The 19,214-nt window shown below is 43.6% G+C and overlaps 1 protein-coding gene across 4 annotated transcripts; it reads right to left on the reverse strand.

Annotated features, from left to right (window-relative positions):
- Window positions 1–376: 376 nt before the first annotated feature.
- Window positions 377–15,577, reverse strand: HTATIP2 (HIV-1 Tat interactive protein 2). Of its 4 annotated transcripts, none has more exons than XM_036077568.2 (6): window positions 15,507–15,577; window positions 14,758–15,015; window positions 11,893–12,000; window positions 3,955–4,092; window positions 1,848–1,909; window positions 377–1,109 (listed from the first exon to the last, which is right to left on the reverse strand). In XM_036077568.2, the coding sequence occupies exons 2-6, from the start codon at window positions 14,950–14,952 to the stop codon at window positions 884–886; spliced, it is 729 nt and encodes a 242-aa protein (XP_035933461.1). In that variant the 5' UTR covers window positions 14,953–15,015; window positions 15,507–15,577; the 3' UTR covers window positions 377–883. The 4 variants fall into 4 exon arrangements, with proteins under 4 accessions (XP_035933461.1, XP_035933463.1, XP_035933460.1 ...); XM_036077570.2 differs by having other exon boundaries at window positions 14,758–14,953; window positions 15,507–15,566; XM_036077567.2 differs by lacking the exon at window positions 15,507–15,577 and adding an exon at window positions 15,293–15,500 and having other exon boundaries at window positions 14,758–14,953.
- Between the last annotated feature and the right edge of the window lie 3,637 nt (window positions 15,578–19,214).

Below are 19,214 nucleotides of genomic sequence, written 5' to 3' on the forward strand. Positions count from 1 at the left end.
GATACCGGAGGCTTTTGCAGAGTCGTTAAAAATAATACAAGCTATGGGTCATGCTGACTTGGGTTAGAATCCTGGCTTTGCCACAGCCTAGCTTCAGGTCTTCAGCTTTGGGCCCTCAGTTTCCCCGTCTAAGATATGGGGATGATTGTAGCACCCATCAGGATTATAAGGATTGTGGAGGGTTACAGGACAGACAGCATGTGCATAGGCTGGCACTTAGCCAGCACTGGGTAAACACTAGCACTGTTATATCATCCCACTGGCCAAAACGCTGCACATTATCAGTGATACTTGGACATTTTCTAAGGATCACCCAGGACTTGTCCATTTATCTTTCTTCCTATGTTTAGTTCTCCCAGGAATTATACAAGCTCGGTTATATAATGACTTTTATTATACATTGTAAAGAAGTAGTAAGGCACGATGCCCACTGACACAAATACAGCAGTCGGGGCCGGGTAACTCAAAGACACAAATGACAATTTTAGAATGGAAATCATCTGCATAATAGATAAGGTTTGTGCTGCTACTCTGACTGCAGAGAAGCTTTTCAAAGCAGGCCGTCCCACCAGTGGCACCAGAAACACTAGGGGAAGCTTTAAAAAAACCAACAGATTCCTGCGCTCATACCCTGAAGATTCTTCTTCAGAGGTTAGAGGTAGAGCCTACAAATCTCTATTTTTGAAAAGCTCCCTGGGTGATGTATCCATACGTCCACCCAGGCTCTGAACTGCTGGTGCAGAACACAGTAATTTTTGATATGATCTGGGCAGCTGAGACTAGTGAAACCACAGTTAAAGCACACTGACTTTTTTTGTCCCTGAAAGTACCAATGAGGTGGCGGGTGTTGAGCTTTACAGTAGAAAGCATTTCTCCACCGTGGTCATGGCGTGAGAGAGCTGTCGGCTTTCCCCAGGTCATGGATGGCCTTATTATCCAGCAGTTCCTTCTTCTTGCCGCTTGGGCTCACTGCGTTGTTCAGCATGGCCCTAACCACAGTTGTCACTGGCACAGAGTGCCCACTGGCCCAAGATTCTGGTAAGGAGCCAAAGAATTTCCTAACCAACCATTCCCCTGGGCGAGATTCTTGCCTGTCACACAGTAGAACTCTAAAGAGAAAAAGAAAAGCAGAGGAAGAGATGGTTTATTGTCTTCAGACCATAGAGGGTGCTATGAACTGTACTGTGCCCAGCCCACCAAATTCATGTTGAAGCTCTAATCCCCAGTGTGGTTGTAGTTGATAACAGTGCATTTATGAGGGGTTATTAAGATTAAGTTAGGTCCTAAGGGTGGGATCTTGATTGGACAGGACTGGTATCCTTACAGGAGAGGGAGAGAGATCAGATACTTCTCCACGTGCAACAGAGGAGAGACCATGTCAGGACACAGAGAGAAGGCCATCTACAAACCAGGAAGAGAGGCCTTAGCAGACACTAACTCTGATGGCACCTTGACTTTGGACTTCTAGCCTCGAGAATTGTGAGAAAATAAATTTCTGTTGCTTATGCCTCCTGGTCTGTGCATAGGCTGGCTGTTATTCTGTTATGGCAGCCTGAAAAGATTAATACGATGGGTGAAAGGTTTTATTTGGTGAATGAAGAGGATTTTTTTTTTTTTTTAAGGCAGCAAAAGCCACCCAGGAAATTCCAGGCTACTCTGAACCTGGCACCAACAAACGGTCTACCCTTTCCTTCAAAGCCAGAAGGTATGTTCTTTGGAGAAGCAATCCACCTCTAGTCAACTTCTTTCATAGCTTAGATATCTTAGTTGTCAGCCTCTTCAAATGAAAAACTAACTTCTGGGGCATGACGAACAGTACTGTACTGTTGGGCAGTATGAACACTTACCCAGGCCTGAACACAGAGTAACGATCAAATTGTAGTTCTTCAACCCTAGCTTCCACTTCTCCCTGTTAATCAAAACCAAATTTTAGTATTTAATCAAGAAGACCAGTTTACTGTAATGCTGAAGAGGGAATAACTTGGGGTTTTGAAGATAATCTGCTTCTACGGGTCTCAATAACTGTAAATATCCTTATCTAGAATTCTAGATTCTGGGAAGTTAAGGAAGAGATCGTTTATCCTGACAGGCAGTAGAGAGTTGATGTCCTGAATGAGAGGATGGCTGCCTAGTCAGTCCAGCCTTTCATGTGACTGATTTTAAAACAGATCCAGAGACTAAGTAATGTGTTAGGAGTTCAACCATCAATGAATAATCTCCCCTTAGTCTAGAATTAATGTTGCAGGCTGATGAACATCCACCTTTTTTGGTTTTCAGGTAGTTCCAGTGGGTCAGAAGACCCACAGATGCTCTGTATTACCATCTTCCTAACAAATCCCATCAAATTTCAAGAGACTGAGATTACATCTATATGATGGCTTTAAATCAAATTTGTTAAACCAACCATGAATTTTCATGCCAGGCATCTCCAAGAACAGAAATGCCAGACAGAGGGACATCTGAAGGCCTTGTGAATTTTATGGCACGCTCTCCTCCTTCTTGGCCTGTTCATACCATTCATTTGGCACCTCACCTGATGCATCACAATCTTGGGCAGCTTTTTAAAAAACTTATTAAAAATTAATGTTTTTTAGTATATTTACAGAGTCATGCCACCTTCCCCACAATCTAAGTTTAGAATTACTTCTTCGCCCCCAAAAACCCTACACCAATTAGCACTCACTCCCATCCCCTCCCCCCAAGCCCTAGCCAACCATTAATCTTTCTGTCTCTACAGATTTGCCTATTCTGGATATTTCATATAACAGAATTCTACAAGTTGTGACCTTTTGTGACGGGCCTCTCTCTTTTAGCATAATGTTTTCAAGGTTCACCCATGTTATCGCATGTATCATGCCTTTTTACAGTCGAATAATATTCTTTTGTATGTATATACCAGATTTTATTCATCCATCAGCTGATGGATATTTGGGCTGTTTCTACTCGGGTTATCATGAATAATGCTGCCATGAACATTCACATACAAGTGTTTATGTGGACAAATCTCTTAGCTTTCACGAAGATGTGTTTTGTCTCTATTAGCAGGGTGCATAGAAGAGTTAACATAGCAGGCTGAGACTCTATTTTAATCGTAGAAAGTCCTGCCTGCAAGGTTGACCTTTGGCTTGTGTCCAAGAACTTGGATTTCAGGAGTGTCCCCGTCATTACCTAACTGATAGGGTAGTTTACGTTACCTAAACTATTTGTACAAATGATGTGGCTTATGCTGAACACTTGCTTTCCTTCTGGAAGTTTATAATTATTTTCCAGGCTCAGGGTGCCAATGTGATTGACCCCATCAAAACTCTGAACTCTGGTGCTCAGGCAAATTTCTCTCATTTTCTCAACACTCGTTGCTGAAGAAATTAAGCATGTGTGACTCTACTGAGAGAAGACTCTTGGAAGCTTGTGCCCCTTTCCTCTGGACCTCACTCCATGCACTCCTTCCCTTTACTGACTTTGCTTCCTAGCCTTTCATTGTAATAAATCATTGCTGTGAATATAACTATATACTGCGTCTTGTGAGACCTTCTATCAAATTACCAAACTTGGGGCTAGCCTTGGGGAATCCCCAAACAAGCATATTAGAGATACCTTGAGGACAAGAGCCATACCCAATACTAAAATATCATCTATGCTGGAAAAGTTTAAGAATCACTGCCTCCAAGTTTCTTCTAATGCTAAGATTCCATACTGATATTCAAGACCAGAGCTGTCACAACTCATTTCATGATTACTGGATAATCAACACGGGGAAGGACATTGGAAATTATCTTTTAAATCACTCCTGTTTACTAAACATATCCATGCAAAAAAACAGTCCCTGCCACTATAGAAAATGCATAATATAATGCATTTAATGCATTTCTGTATTATTTAGCGTTTTACATTATTTTGTAGTGCCACTTAGCCAGGGTTCTCAAAAGTATATGCAAGATAGAAATGTGCACAAACCTTAACTTGCAGATATAAAAAATTGCTTGACTTATCAGCTCCCTTAGAGGACAGCAAGTTAAAATGTTTGCACCCTCCAGCTTTTGCCAGCTCCGCAGACTTGAGGACATAATCTCGATCGACACGAACAAATCCTTCCTAAGGGGGAAAAGGATGTGAGTTATTTCCAAAAAGCTGCGAGTTCATCTTAAGGATTACTACTCAGGTTGGGTGGCAGGCTAGGAGGCCTGCAGGGGAATGGAGATCTAAATAAAATGCATCCAAGCATAGGCCCTGGGAAAAGCTCCAAGTGTGATCCTCAGGATAGAGAGACCAGCTGCGGCAGCAAGGCCAGTGAAATAATAAGGACAGTGACATTGAGACACAGACACCAAACAAATCTGCAAGGAACAAAAGGAACAATAAGACCAGGCTAAGAAAAGGCTTGAAGTCACACATTTCTTTGTCTTCTAATAACTTTCCGATTCTCAATTTTCTCTGTGTCAGCTCTCATGGGCAGGGGTCTCAAGGGATAGCTGAGAACTCTATCCAGGCACTATGAGAACAAAGTCTATTTAATTTCCAATTTGGGGGTATGCTTTACAACATACTTCATATACCAGTAAAGAGTGAATCCTCACATTTTTTTTACTGACAGGTATATAATCAAGAATGTTTGGGGACCCCCTGGTCTAGACTCAGTCCGATGAGTGTAGTGGTAGGGTCTTTCTTCTTAATTCATATCTCAGCATCAGTGTATGCCCGGCACATGATAGGTAATCTAAAAATATCTAAATGAATGAATAAAAGTCCAATAAAAGCAGAGAAAAGGCAAATCCAATTGGGAAAAAAAAAAAAAAGGACTAAGTGGCAATAAATAGGAGGGGTGGGGAGAATGGTGCAAACAATAGAATGTAAACTCATTGCCTGGGCCTAATGGAAGGACACATGCCTGTACCCAGATAAGGGAATGTCATGAAGCAACAGCTTCTCAGGACTACCACAAATGTTGGCCATCCTCAAACTCCAGAGCGCTGGAGAGGAGTCTAAAGTCTAGTGAGCTTTAGACCCACCACTGTATCATGAGGTTTTCTATAATGACGATTCCAAATCGGAAGACGACATTACCACCCTAATGATTTTTTTTAATTAAAAATTTGCCCTAGGGTACTTAATGATCCTAAATGTTTTATTTCATAGGGAGAGGTGGGTCTTGCACCTCAGGAAACACCACGTCCAACCCCTTCATTAGGGAGATGTGAAAACAAGGGCCAGTGACCTGGTGAACTTGTGGTAAGAAGAGAAAGCGGAGAGCGGAATGCATATTCTTGCCTCTGAGCCATGCTCTCCACTGTACCCATCTTCCTTCTTATCTCACACTGCCTCCAGCTAATGAAAAGGACTCATTCATAACTGGGGTGGCCCCACAAAGATGTCCGTGTGCTGATCCCCATACCTGTGAATGTGTTAGGTTATATAGCAAAGGGGAATTCAGGCCGCAGGTGGAATTATGGTTGCTTATCAGCTGACCTCAAAATAAGATTATTCTGTATCCTGCAACTGAGCCCAATGTAATCACAAGAGTCCTTAAAGATGGAAAAGGGAAGCAGAAGAGGAGGGATGAGCTATGCGGTGTGAGGAGTACTCAGTCTCCTGTTCCTGCCCTGAAGATGGAGGGAGGGCACCAGAAAATGTAACAAAGTGGATTCGCCCCCAGAGCCTCCAGAAGGGAACGTGGCCTGTCAACACCTTGATTTTATCCCAGCGAAATCCACGTTGGATTTCTAACTTACAGAACTGTAAGATGATACATTTATGTTGTTTGAAGCCACTAGATTTGAGGCAGGATGTTACAGTAGCAGTAGGAAACTAATACAGATTTCAATCTTAAAACAACAGGCCCACACCTTTTCAGATTTGTATGGAAGTCGATTATAAAAGAAAAGTAAACATATTGTAAGGACAGAGCTGTGACTTTTCATCACCTGAACCCCCTCTGCAACCAACGTCCAGATCAAGAACCAGAATGTCCCCCTGGCCCCCAAAGCCTCTCCTGTCCTCCTCTGTCAGCAGTGATGGTACATTTTAATCACTACCTGCAGGGCAGGTAACATAAACGTCACTCTTCACCCACACATCACCACCACCTCCTTCCGTGTTGTACACTCGCACATTCGAGCCTCGCAGCAGACTCGCCTACACACTGATTCCAGCTCCCGATGTGGCTCTTTCACACCCGTGTGAAGCAAACCGAGTTTACTGCCCTGCTCCTCCTGAGAAAGGGACGTGAGTCTCCTCAGAGCCGTTCTCCGAATTGAGATTTTACGTGTGCGGGAGGAATCCCCAAACTCTGATTTCGAGCCCAGCTCTGTTATTCACAATGAAATCACAGTGCTGACTAGTGAAATAAATTCCTCTTCGTTGCTGCTGCTGTTTGGCACTATTTCTTGGAAGCGTTATCATCGTTGTCTCTGTTAAAATGCTTTTTTTCTTTCACCAGCTTCTTTAAAAATAAAGGAAAGATTCAGCCAATCACAAGTCCCTGGACCGACGCTGTCTCTCTCGCTTAATCCAGGGCCAGTAAAGGGGTAATTTGATTAAACTGAGACCCTAATTTATTTGGCTTTAGTTCTGGATCAACCTCTCCTTAATAGAGTCCTGCCATCTCCAATTGTTTGATGAAAATTAAAGTGACATAAGTGCCATGGGACTTTTTCAATCTGATTAGTCAGCTAAAGCACATCAATACCACCCTAGCCATCAGACTCTGGCGTCCTTCCTTTCACGGGCCTGGCTAACAACTGACAACGGCCCCGTGAAGGACGAGCACCCACGCTGCTGCAGAGACCCCCACACTTAGCCCGTCACCCCTGTTCAATGGGCCCTGTTGACAAGGTGCCCATACCTTTCTCCACTGCTGTTCTCTGGACAAAGCTAAATATTGTTTTATTAGCAATCAATGGCTGTTAATCCAAAATGATTTCACAAATCCTCTGAGCCCCCAAGCTGATTATAAATCCGCATTTTTCCAAGCCCACAATTTTTGAATTTCACTTCCCCCACCCTGATGCGTGGCCTTTTAGCTGGTGAATGAAACTCAAAAGCAAAGGGGTCAACGGCTTTCAAGGACTTAGAAACCAAACTTAAACGTGGATCCTGGTGACAGACTTGGAGATACCAACACACACTAATTTTCTCTGCAGTGAGGAAGATTCCATTTAGAGATAGAAGGAAGCTATCTTTAAAATCTTATTAACATCCTTTCTTGTTCTCTAACGGTGCAAAAAAAAAAAAAAAAAAAAACAATAGAAGAAACAAGATACTTCATATCCCAGAAACACAATTTTCATGTGTTTTCCCAGAAAAACCATATTTAGTTTCCCTAACCATATGGCAGGAGAAAAGACATCTCTTCTGAGAGCATTAAGTCCATTCTGTTACAGTGTCTTTATGATTCTATAGTCAGTGTGTCTTACTTTAAGCTAGGAATCAGAGTTCCTTCTAGAAAAAGGAATTGATTAAATAAGTTCCCACTATAAATTTCCTTTCCCAGCATCCACTCAAAAGAAGAAGCGCAATGTAATATGACTCAGCAGAGCTACCTTCACAGGCTCCACAATCATCAAGGGAGACAAATTCTCCAATTACTCTTTAAATCTTATTAAAATCCAAAGCTACTAAGTATTTCTTCTAATCTTTACACAATCCTGAAAACTAGGAACACGTTGGCTTAGGAACAACTTCTCCTAACAAGGTATTTCAGCAGTGACGGGCATGACCAGAGAGCATGCCACAATGACTCAACATCCGGGGCGTCCTTCTCCAAGGAGGGAGGATCTGTCATTCTGTAAAGGGGCGCACTTAGCCATATTCCTGCTTCAGATTCTTTCTCCTTTACTTCCATTTCAAGCCAGCCCTATAAATTAGACTGGAAGACAGAGATGCTGACAAATAACAAATGGTATAATCTGAGACCCCATTTGTTTGTATTTCTGGAAGGCATCTCTATATTTGATGTACGGTGGTAGAACCAAGATCTTGGTTAGAGAAAAAGCTCTGGATAGAAAAAGAAAATCAAACAGGTAACTGAGATTCCTGAGTCCATCTCTACGTCCTCACAAAATGTTTCCATTTGGGGCCTTCTTTTCTCTGGGTGATGGAAGTCAAAGAATTCTGCAGGCTAACGAGGTCAGTGGTCACCTCCTTCTCGGTACCGACGAGGAGGCACCGGCCCAGGGGAGCGACCCAGCACACCCAAGGCCCCATGCTATTTGGTATCCAAACAGAGAGCCTCAAGTCACTGGGGGCCCTGTGACTTCACAAGCCCCTTCTAGAAATCGAATCAAACAGTACACATTACAGCAGGAGGCGGCAAGCTTTCCCTGTAAAGGATGCGATAGCAAACACTTCCAGATTTACAGGCTTCTGTTACAGTGACACAGCTCTGCCATCACGGAACAAGAGCAGCCACAGATAATATACAAAGTCATGACAGCAGCTGTGTTCCAATAAAACTTTATTTATGATACTGAAATTTGAATTTCTTGTATTTTCACGTCATGACATATTATTCCCCTTTTGACATTTTTTAGCCATTTAAAAATATAAAAACATTCTTAGCTCGATGGGCTATACAAAAACAGGTAGGCTGTATGTGGCCCACAGCCTGTGGTCTGCAAGCCCCTGGATTAGAAGAATGTTTCATTCTGATTCGAATCAGAAGCCAGGAGACTCTAATGATGCCTCATAAATGTTACAACGGCGGCTTTAATCGCATTACTGGCATTGTCCATTCAACAGAATCCAAGAACCTGGACCGTGAGGAAGCGCATGGAGAGGTGAAACCACATTACACCACCTCAAACTCACGAACCACATCCTTCTCTGAAGACAAATAAGGGGAAAGCGCTATTCTCAGTGACATCTGTGCGTTTCTCTCCACACCCCAGGCCAAAGTAGATCTGGTTTTCAAAGGGTATTACAACCTTCACTAGCACACAAGTTACTTCTTAAAGCCAGGTGAAGGCCATCTGGGACTCCAGTACCTAGAAGAGCAGCAGGAGGGGAAGACTAACACATCCTAATGCTTTGCGAAAGCAGGTCCAACAAGAGGAGGGCTGGCTGTGTCTGAATTTCCCAAGGAGCTTGCTAAAAATAGTTGCCAAGCTTCCAGCCTCAGAGATTCTGACCCAGTAGATCTGGACTGGGGCCAAGTAAGGAAGCCACTGCACTGTTGGACAACTGGGGCCTGTGAGTGTGAAAAAGATCAGCATCTAACACGACCAAACAAAATGGTTTTCCAAACAGCTGAAAAAGCTAACAGACCTATCCCGACACCAGTTTCAGGGGAAATCTGAATAGCCTGAATTTTATGGGTTGTAATCGTTTCCCCAACACTCATATGTTGAAGTCGTGACCTCCAGTACCTCAGAATGTGACCTAATTTGGAAACGGGGTCATTGCTGATGTTATTAAGGTGAGGTCATACTGAGTGTGGTGGTTCTTAATCTACCTGGACTAGTGCTGTTGTAAAAAGGAGATATTTGGACATAGCCACACACACTCAGGAAAAACGCCGAATGAAGAGACAGGGAGAGAAGGCGGTCATCTAGGAGTCAAGGAGAGAAGCCTGGAAGTTCCTTCCCTCACAGCCCTCAGGGGAACCAAACCTGCCAACACCTTGATCTCAGACTTCCATCCGCCAGAGCTGTGAGACACTAGACTTCTGTTGTTGAAGCCACCCTGGGTATGGTGCTTTGTGTAAGAACCTCAGCAAATTCACACACTGAAGATCAAAGGGAAATAAGATGGCTACCCCGAGGGTGTCAATAATGAGACAGAAACCCTGAAGTTCTTCCAAGTTTTTCTACTGGAAAGTTCTACCGCTAAGGAAAACTGTGGGATGTTCCAGTTACAAAACAGCTACAGAATGAATGACACCAGGCTTGCATCTCAGTATCTACCTGATGAGACAGGGCTGCTGACCCAGAATACCAGGTAGGTGAGCTTGGAAATCCACAATCCCCCATCAAACAACTATTATTACCTAACCACCTGTGAACCGTCACCTCTTTTAAATTGCCTAAAGTTATCCCAACCTCCAAACTTTATATTGCATCCAATAGAAATTAGTATCAAATTTTTTTTAAAAAAGACATTCTGGAGGAAATCTCAGCTTACTTTCTGTCACAGTCCTCTTGAACCATTTAACCCCCAACTCATTTCTGAGGTTATATTTGGCTTACTAGTTTTTTTTCTCTTGCTTACCCATGAATACTTTTATCTTTTCAAACTGATTTTGGAGAACAAAAGGTATTGCGTAGCCTAACGGGTGGGGAACCAACTCCACCTAAAAAAAATATTCCGGAGAGGGAAGACATCCAATTCCTCTGATTAAAATTGCTTTACAAAATTTGAATGCAACAAAGCAATTTCGACTTTTTCTTGGAGCACCCTATAATGAGATTTGCCTTATGTGATGAAAATCAACTGCTCTATGCCTAATGCAGTCGTTTTTATTTTGCTGAGTCACCACCAAAATCAGCCTGGCACCTGAGACAGTTCAACCTGCAGTGTACTAGAACAAAAGTTTTTCAATGCTTTTTAGAGGGCACATTGCTTGTGACTGTCGCTGGGACAGAAATGACTGTACTCACTGCTGAGCAGGATAATGACCCTTTCTAGGAGACACAATGTGCCAATTCCTGGGAGAGTCAAACTTCTCTATAATCCGTACGTCCCAGCACAGAGCTCAAAACCCAGCTGGGTTCCAAAGTGGACATGACAGAACTGCAGAAGATTTGGAAATACATCCCTACCAAAAGCATAAATAGAATTATTCTTTGGATCACCAACAGGGCCAGAGAAATACATTTGAGCTGAACTCCTTAGTTGGTATAAACCAATAGTTCTTAACCACGTGCCTTCCTAATGATTCTGATACATGGGCCTGTTTATAAATTTATGATAAGGCCCCATGGTAGCATCCTGATCCTGCTACCATAATAGCATAATACCTTAATAGACACATTTAGGGGCATCTGGGTGGCTCAGCTGGTTAAGCGTCCAACTCTCGATTTTGGCTCAGGTCATGATCTCAGGGTTGTGAGATTGAGCCCCACTTCGGGCTCCACACTAGTCGTGGAGCCTGCTTGGGATTCTATCCCTCTGCCCCTCCCATCTCCCTCCCCCCAACTTTCACTCTTGCACACTCTCTCTAAAAATAATAATAAATAAATAAACACATTTAGCTCCAACAATCCTCTGCGAGAGGAATAAACTATAGTCAAGGTATAAATTAAGAGGTATTAACACTTGCTGAAGATCTACGTAGTAAGCAATGACTTTTAACTAGATAGTAACCTAGGACTTCTGGACAGAGGCTGATGTGATTTAGAATACCATTAAAAAGAAGATAAAATGTGGATTAGAACAGTCTGAATCACCACTGGGGCTGAATCACCACTGAAGGCTGAGTCATCACTAAAGGCTAGCTGAATCGTGCCTCTGTTCTGATGTTCTATATCATAAGTTTAAAACTTGGCATGAAAACAGGTTGAAGCAAATCATTTATGTGAGAGAGAATGCTTTAAGTTTAAAACATTTATAAGGAAAAAAAAAGCTTATTGCTAACAGCATGAGCCAATTACTTTTACTCAGATGTAATGGTCTGCCTTAGTCAGGGGACGTAGTGACAGCAATTATTTGCAAGAGGCAAGACCTTGTAAATATTTATGATGTCTCCAGCACGAAGGCCTGAACTCAAGGATTACTTTGAAGGAAAGATAAATTTATCAGTACTATTCAAAGTATAGCAAAGACTACAGCAGCATATGAAATCATAAATGATAAGAGCTTTTTACATGTAAGCACTACGGATGTAAAGAAAAAGAGTAAGCAAGAAAGGAATAGTTGACATTACCAGACAGCAAAAGGGAAAGGGGTCTATGTCTTCCTTACCGCTCCGGCTTTTCTTCTGGTGGTACCCAGGCAACAAAATCCAACATCATGACCTTGAAAGGCAGAAGCGTAGTCATCCAACTTTTCAAAGTCCACCACTTCTTGGTTCTAGACAACAAGGACACAGCTGTATATAACTTGATGTTATTAAAAGAGAGAGAGAGAAAGAAAAATACCCCTCTAGATTTAAAGAATAAATTAGAGAACATTACTGAAGAGGCTGCCCACTTATCATCAAATTTTGCAAGCTCTTTGCTCTGGCATCTCTTCTGCCATTCTCCTATCTTTCCCATGTTAGTCTATTTAGTAGGGCAGATTCCTAGGGCATGGGAATCGCGATTCCACATAGTGTGCTTATTTTACTTAGTAAGAAACTTCTGATAGAGCTAGAGTGGCACTGTGCAGAGTGGCAGAAAATTGGGGCATTAGATATGAAGCATGGATACACTTAATAATTTACACAATATAAATAAGGTACTGGGTAGCTTTTAAGACCTATGATCAAGTGACTGTTACAGATGCTATTTACCAAATTGATACTTTGCTGGGAGACAAACCAAGTTTAATAAGATAAATAGAAATTAAATTAAGGAAAATGCATAATCATATTATAAAAATTTTTTGCAAGCTCATTTCTTCCCCCACTAAAAAGCAATTAATCTGAATTCAAAATCAACAATGCACTTATATGTCCACGGTACACATAACTGGACTGTAAGTGATTCAGACCTCTAAAGTCAGGTTCAATTATAATTTTCTCTCTGGAAAAATAAAAGACCTGTCTGTACTACCAGGAGGGATACTAATGAAGTACAAAGTCAGGGCAAGGAATGGTGTTTGGAATCTCAAAGACCTCGGTTTAACTCTTGAGCCTGCTACTTACTAAGCATGTAATTTTGGCCAAGTTATTTAGCCAAGTCATATGCCTCAGTTTTTCCAGCAATAAAATGGGAATGATAATCTTTCCTTCATTCCAATTCATGAACCACCTGTGTTAGAATCAGCCAGTGAGTGTTTGATAAAAAAGGCATATTCCTAGGTGTTGCACCAATACTTCTGAAGCAGAAAATGCACTTTTAATAAGCACCCTCCGTAATTCTCGTGCTCACTCAGATTTAAGAACCTCCACGTAAGGGCACCTGGGTGGCTCATTCGTTAAGCATCTGCCTTCAGCTCGGGTCATGATCCCAGGGTCCTGGGATCGAGCCCCCCATTGGGCTCCCTGCTCCGCGGGAAGCCCGCTTCTCCCTCTCCCACTCCCCCTGCTTGTGTTCCCTCTCTCGCTGTCTCTGTCAAAAAATAAATAAAATCTTAAAAAAAAAAAAAAAGAAAGAAAAGAATCTCCATGTAGGGATGCCTGCGTGGCTCAGTCAGTTAAGGGTCTGTCTCTTGGTTATGGCTGAGGTCATGATCTTAGGATTGTGAGATCAAGCCCAGTCCAGTAGGGAGTCCGCTTCTCCCTCTCTTTCTGTCCCTCCTCCTGCTCATGCACTCTCTCTCTCTCTTTAAAATAAATAAATCTTAAAAAAAAAAAAGAACCTCCACGTAACATCGTAAGTTTGTTGTGAAACTTAAAAAAGATAGATTGAGAAGTTCCCATCATCCAGGAGTTCAAATAAAATGTAGTTTTCCTTCCTTACCATCAGCTCTTTCTAAAGGATTTTTCTGGCACTGTGAGTATGCTAAAGAAAAATATGTTCCCATTAAGTGCATAACCAAAAGACGTGCCACCAAAACTTGATTATCAAAGCACAGAACTCAATTTCAAATTACTGGAGGTATTTGACACACTCCATGAAGCCAGACTGTGAAGACCACATATTAACTAAGTCTGAGCAAAGATGTCCATTTTATTTTATTTTATTTTTTTAAAAGATTTTATTTATTTATTTGAGAGAGAGAGAATGAGAGAGAGCACATGAGAGGGGGCAGGGTCAGAGGGAGAAGCAGACTCCCTGCAGAACAGGGAGCCCGATGTGGGACTCGATCCAGGGACTCCAGGATCATGACCTGAGCCGAAGGCAGTCGCTTAACCAACTGAGCCACCCAGGCGCCCCAAGATGTCCATTTTAAACAGTAAAGTCCTGATGGACATAAGATAGATGTAAAATGACCTGACCATGGACCTACAGGGATTAAGAACATTTATTTGTGAGACCACGTGGTATTTAGAATGGTCCACCTGTGAAGCCTGTGGGCCCAATGTCTATAGCTGTGGGGTCTCAGGATTACATTATAGTTTAATTTACTGCATTTCACAACTCCCTTTACATGGGGAAAGGAATCTCCACAAAGCTCAGACTTCAAATATTTAGGGGAAGTCTGGCATGTCATTTGGTTAATGATGAAAGTGTGACAATGAAGAGAATATTCCACTTACAAGGCTGCAGCCCTGGGAAGTTAGGCAGGGAAATTCTTGTAGGTGAATAATCTCACCTTTATTGCCATAGACCTTGCCTGCAATTCACTGACATTAATACTGGGTGGACAGGTAAATAAAACAAGCAAAGTGGTTGAGAAAATGGCCCCAGGTTACCAGACTATCTCTAGAACCCAGCTTGAATGGCCCTGAAAACTTGCTCTTCTCTGTCTTCCAAGCCCTCATTACAAGCCAGGCCAGCCTTATAGGGGTCTAGATTGTGAGAAGGGCTTTGCCCAAGGTCATACAGTGAGTGGGGAGGCCAACCTGGGCCTATAACCAAGACTCCAGCTTCCAGGAGGGCCTCTCACAGACCATTCTCCGCCACATTGTGATCACCTCTCCTCCACCACCGGCCGGGCAATGTTCAGCCTTTAGGCATGAATATATGTTCACCCCGAAGAATCACTGCAATTACATTTTTGAGTCCCAGCTCAAATACCCACCACATTTTTATAAGCATCCTCATCGAAGGTGAGCTTTCTCCGGCCAATGAGCGTGACTTTGGAAAACAGGCTCTGTTCCAAGATTTCTTTTAAGAGCACTCTGCCGGTTTCCCCGCTGGCGCCCAGAATAAAGACAGATTTATTCTGCATCCTGAAGTCTTCCCGAAGCTTCGGCAGCGCCTCAGTCTGGGCCATGCTGCAGAAATAACATCGATAGCGGCTGGTCTTGCGATGTTTAAGGGATGGCCCTTGCTTATCCTGGGGAGCAATGGTGGTTTACTTGCTTGGAAAAAGGTATTGTTATTCTCCGCAGTCTGGGCCCAGGGGAAAGTGCTGAATCACCTGCAGGGCGTGACACCCTGGCCATCCCCCGCACCTTAGCCAATCTACATCTCCGAAGGGGCCCTAACAGGAGAATGCGCCCAGGTGCCATGGCACCCAGAGGTTCCCCGACGGTACTCTGGGTTTCAACCCCTCCTTCCTCCGCCCACTGGGGTGCGAGGGCCCAACTAGGTCCCCTGCGCGGAGGGGTTACCTGGAGCCAGCCCCCGACCCCGCGTCCTCACAGCGCAGCAGGAGCAGGGCGGCGACCAGTGCCACCGCCGCAGCCGCCACGGCCGCGCTCAGCGCCGCGGGCCCGGCTGTCCCGGCATCACCCCTTCCCGGCGGTTCCCCGTCCCCTCGCCCCATTTGGCTGGTGCCCCTCCCAGGTGCGCCCGGGGGTCGCAGGCGGCTGAGCCCGCGCCTACCCGATTACTTCTTCCGGTGACTTCGCGGCGCTGCTGCCTCGCCCCGCCCAGCGGGGCGGGGCCTGGGGGAGGTCGGGGGCGGGGGGCGCGGACGGGTGTCTGCGCGCTGGGCTTGGCCGGCCGCGAACACGTGCGCAGCGCCAGGCGGTGTCGCAAGCTTGGAGACGGCTCCCTAAACGTCAGCAATCGCGAGCACCCTCTTTCCGCTCTTCGTGTCACCACCCAGGCTAAGCTCGCCCTTATCCATGGCTTCAGCCAACAGACTGGACCTTCGCTGGTCTCTAAAACGTGTCATTTCAGTTCTGTATTGGACAGCTCTGTCCCAAGTTCACTACGTCAAAACCTTAACCTTTCCCACGCAGCCACCCCAAACAGAAAGGAAACAAACCTACTCCTTGCCTCTCTTGGGTCTCACTGTGCCTATGCATTCTCAAATTCCTCACCCCTCCCTCCTGTCTCAAGTCAGAAATTTGGGCTGTCCGCTTTGACTCCTTTTTCCTGGCTTTTCCATAGCCCATTTTATTTTCATTTTTTTTTTAAAGATTTTATTTATTTGACAGAGAGAGACACAGCGAGAGAGGGAACACAAGCAGGGGGAGTGGGAGAGGGAGAAGGAGGCTTCCCCCCTAGCAGGGAGGCCGATGCGGGGCTCGATTCCAGGACCCTGGGACCATGACCCAACCCGAAGGCAGACTCTTAAGGACTGAGCCACCCAGGAGCCCCTCCATAAGCCATTTTAATCACCAAGTCCTGTCCTATCTGCCTTTCAGATACTTCTCTTGTATAAGTCTCCCTCTCACCATAGCTCACCAGCATAACTGGTTTCCCTGCCCAGGTCCCAGATGGTGAGCCAGGGTGATCTTCCACACCTGATCCTGTGGTTCCCTCTCCCAAGCCAGATCAGTGGTGTTTAGAACATAACAATCTACACTGGACACGCCCTGGATCTTGGAAGTCCTGGACAGGGAGTTAGAATCACAAGTAGGAATCTAAACTACAGAGATAGATTGTGTTGTAAACATTGGTTATTTGGGGCTGCCCAGCATTCAAACTCTATCCCTATTTTTGGGAATTCCAAAGTAAGTGGGAGACAGGACACTGCCATACAGGTTTTTCGCTTTGGGGGGAGCAATAAATAGATGCAGTGGAAGCCTGAGATAGGGTTTGGTTGGGTGGGGCAAAGGCATAGGGTAAGGGCATCCTTTGATCTGTCAGCCAACTAATGGCGTGATCATTTCTGTGTTTTGCCTCCGCAATTCCTGCCTGTTTTCAGAGCCTGTTCTTTATAGTTTGTTATTCTTCCAAAAATTTTGTTTCCTGCTTAAATTACCCAGAGCTACTTTCTCTTGCTTGCAGTTAAAAACCTTGAATGATACAGAGCAGAGTGATTCGTTCCCCAGTGGCCTGTCACGGTGCTAGGACCCTTCCCTTTGAGTCCCTGCAGCTTTTCTACTAAAATGCAACTTAAAATCTTGTCAGCTAGCGCTGTCTCAAGAATTCATTCATCAAATCTGTTGCAGAGATTATTAACTTCCCTCTAGTGTCCATTCTTCCCTTCTTCCTTTTTTTTAGTTGTGGCATAATTGCTATACAATAAAATGCACCAGTCCTAACAGTTCAGTTCCACGATTTTAGACAATTGTGTATACACTTAGGTAACCCACCAAAAGAAGATATAGAACATTTCTGTCATCCTGGAATCATACCTTCATTCCTCTTTCTAGGCAATCCCTCCCCATCCCAGAAGCAACCATTTTCTGATCTCTATTAATACAGATTAGTTTTGTCTGTTACAGAACTTCATTAAATAAAATCACACAGCATATACTCTTTGGTACCTCAAGTTTTTCTGCTCAACATAATGCTTTTAAGACTCATCCTTATTGTTTGTAGGGCTGCATTATGACCTTCACAGGCCCTAATGACCTCATAGGCCCTTTCTTAATAAACCATAAAGTTAAAAATTTATATCTTATAACTGTGTTGCTATAAAAACAAATATGTCCATATTAATTAACATTAATAAAATGTTTTCTTCAGCCTAAAAGTTCATTTTTCCCCCTGATTTTAAAGAAATTAGAACATTCTCATGGGCCTGGGCACTCTGCCTGCTGTGCCAAATGGGTAAGCCAGCCCCGGATGTTTCATGTATCAGTACTTTGTTTCTCTGTATTGCTGAGTGGCATTCCATTGTATGAATATCCCACAACATGTTGCATCATTTTCCTGTTGATGGACACTTGGTTTGTTTCCTGGTTTTGGCTATTATGAATAAGGCTCCTATGAACATTCTTGTATCAGTATTTCTGTGGACATACGTTTTCATTATTCTTAGGTAAATACCTAGGAGAGGAATGACCAAAGAGTTCGCTCAGGTGAACATACCATTTTATTTTCCTACCCACTTGGTATCATCAATCTTTTTAATTTTAGTCATTTAGTGAATGTTATTAAATGGCTCCTCGTCTTTCTTTTAGCAAGAGAGTCCCAAGTTATATCTGACCACATGACTGTCCATTTAGAGTCTATATTTCCCAGTAGCACTTGCAAGTCAATGTGACTATGTGACAATGTTTTAGGCAATGAGCTACAAGCAGAGATAATATGTACCTGTTTGAATCACATTTCATTTATTTTTGCATTTTTTAAAAGATTTATTTATATATTTGAGAGAGAGAGAGGGCATGAGTGGGGGGGGGGTAGGCCAGGAGAGGGAGAGAAAGAATCTTCAAGCAGGCTCCCCACTGAACATGGAGCCAGTTCCAGGGCTCGAGCCCATGACCCGAAGATCATGACCTGAGCCTAAATCAAGAGTCGGAGGCCTAACTGATTGAGCCACCCAGGCGCCCCCTGAATCACATTTTAATAAGAAAATTACCTGCTTTCCCTTCACTTTCCCTTTCCTCCTATCATTAGGCCAGAACGTGAATGTGGTACATTCTGAGCCAGTGAGCCAGCTAGTGAGCCAGCTCTGACTATGGGAAGAAAAATACCCTAGAAGATAGCAGAGCAAGAAGTTAGAACCTGAGTCCCTGGATGACTTTCTAAAACAGAGACACTCACCCACCCTGGACTGCCTGCCCTCCTGTGGGCAGTGAGAGAGAAGTAAACTTCTATCATGTTGGAGCCACCTTAATTTTGTTTCTGCAGCTTAGCCAGCAGTTGCCTAAAATCCTTGTAGTCAATCTTGCCAATGGGTACTTACTGATTTTTTTAATGTGAGCTAAATGCTGTACTAGGCACTATAGATCTTTCCAAGATGAATCAGCTACCAGATACATTTACTCTCACCTGAAAAGGCAAGTTATGAATAGTTGAGGAGCTAAATAAAAGTACATGTTAACATTATCAAGCATCCCCAAAACCTTCATAGGGTTTTGCACATGCTAAATGCCAAGTGAGTATAGAGACAAGAGATGGAAACTCAGAGAAAGACAAGCCCATGACTTTTCTTCTTTGACAGTTGGCAAGCTTCAAGGCCCTGAGATGACGTGGCATGTCCTAGGCCACAAAAGTCCATGGCAAATGGGAAGAGAAAAGCATAAGGGAAGGAGGGAAAAGGAACACAGAAAGATCCTGGGCGAGAAGACCTACCTGCCAAGTTCAGGTTTGACATCACCTGTACTTAAATGAAGTTTGTTCATTTATCTTGGCCTCCATTTTGTTACCTGTAAAAAGAGAACTATTTTATTATGTTCATTTTGCTCG

This window comes from Halichoerus grypus, chromosome 11 (assembly GCF_964656455.1).
Source record: "Halichoerus grypus chromosome 11, mHalGry1.hap1.1, whole genome shotgun sequence".
NCBI classification, from domain to species: Eukaryota; Metazoa; Chordata; class Mammalia; order Carnivora; family Phocidae; genus Halichoerus; species Halichoerus grypus.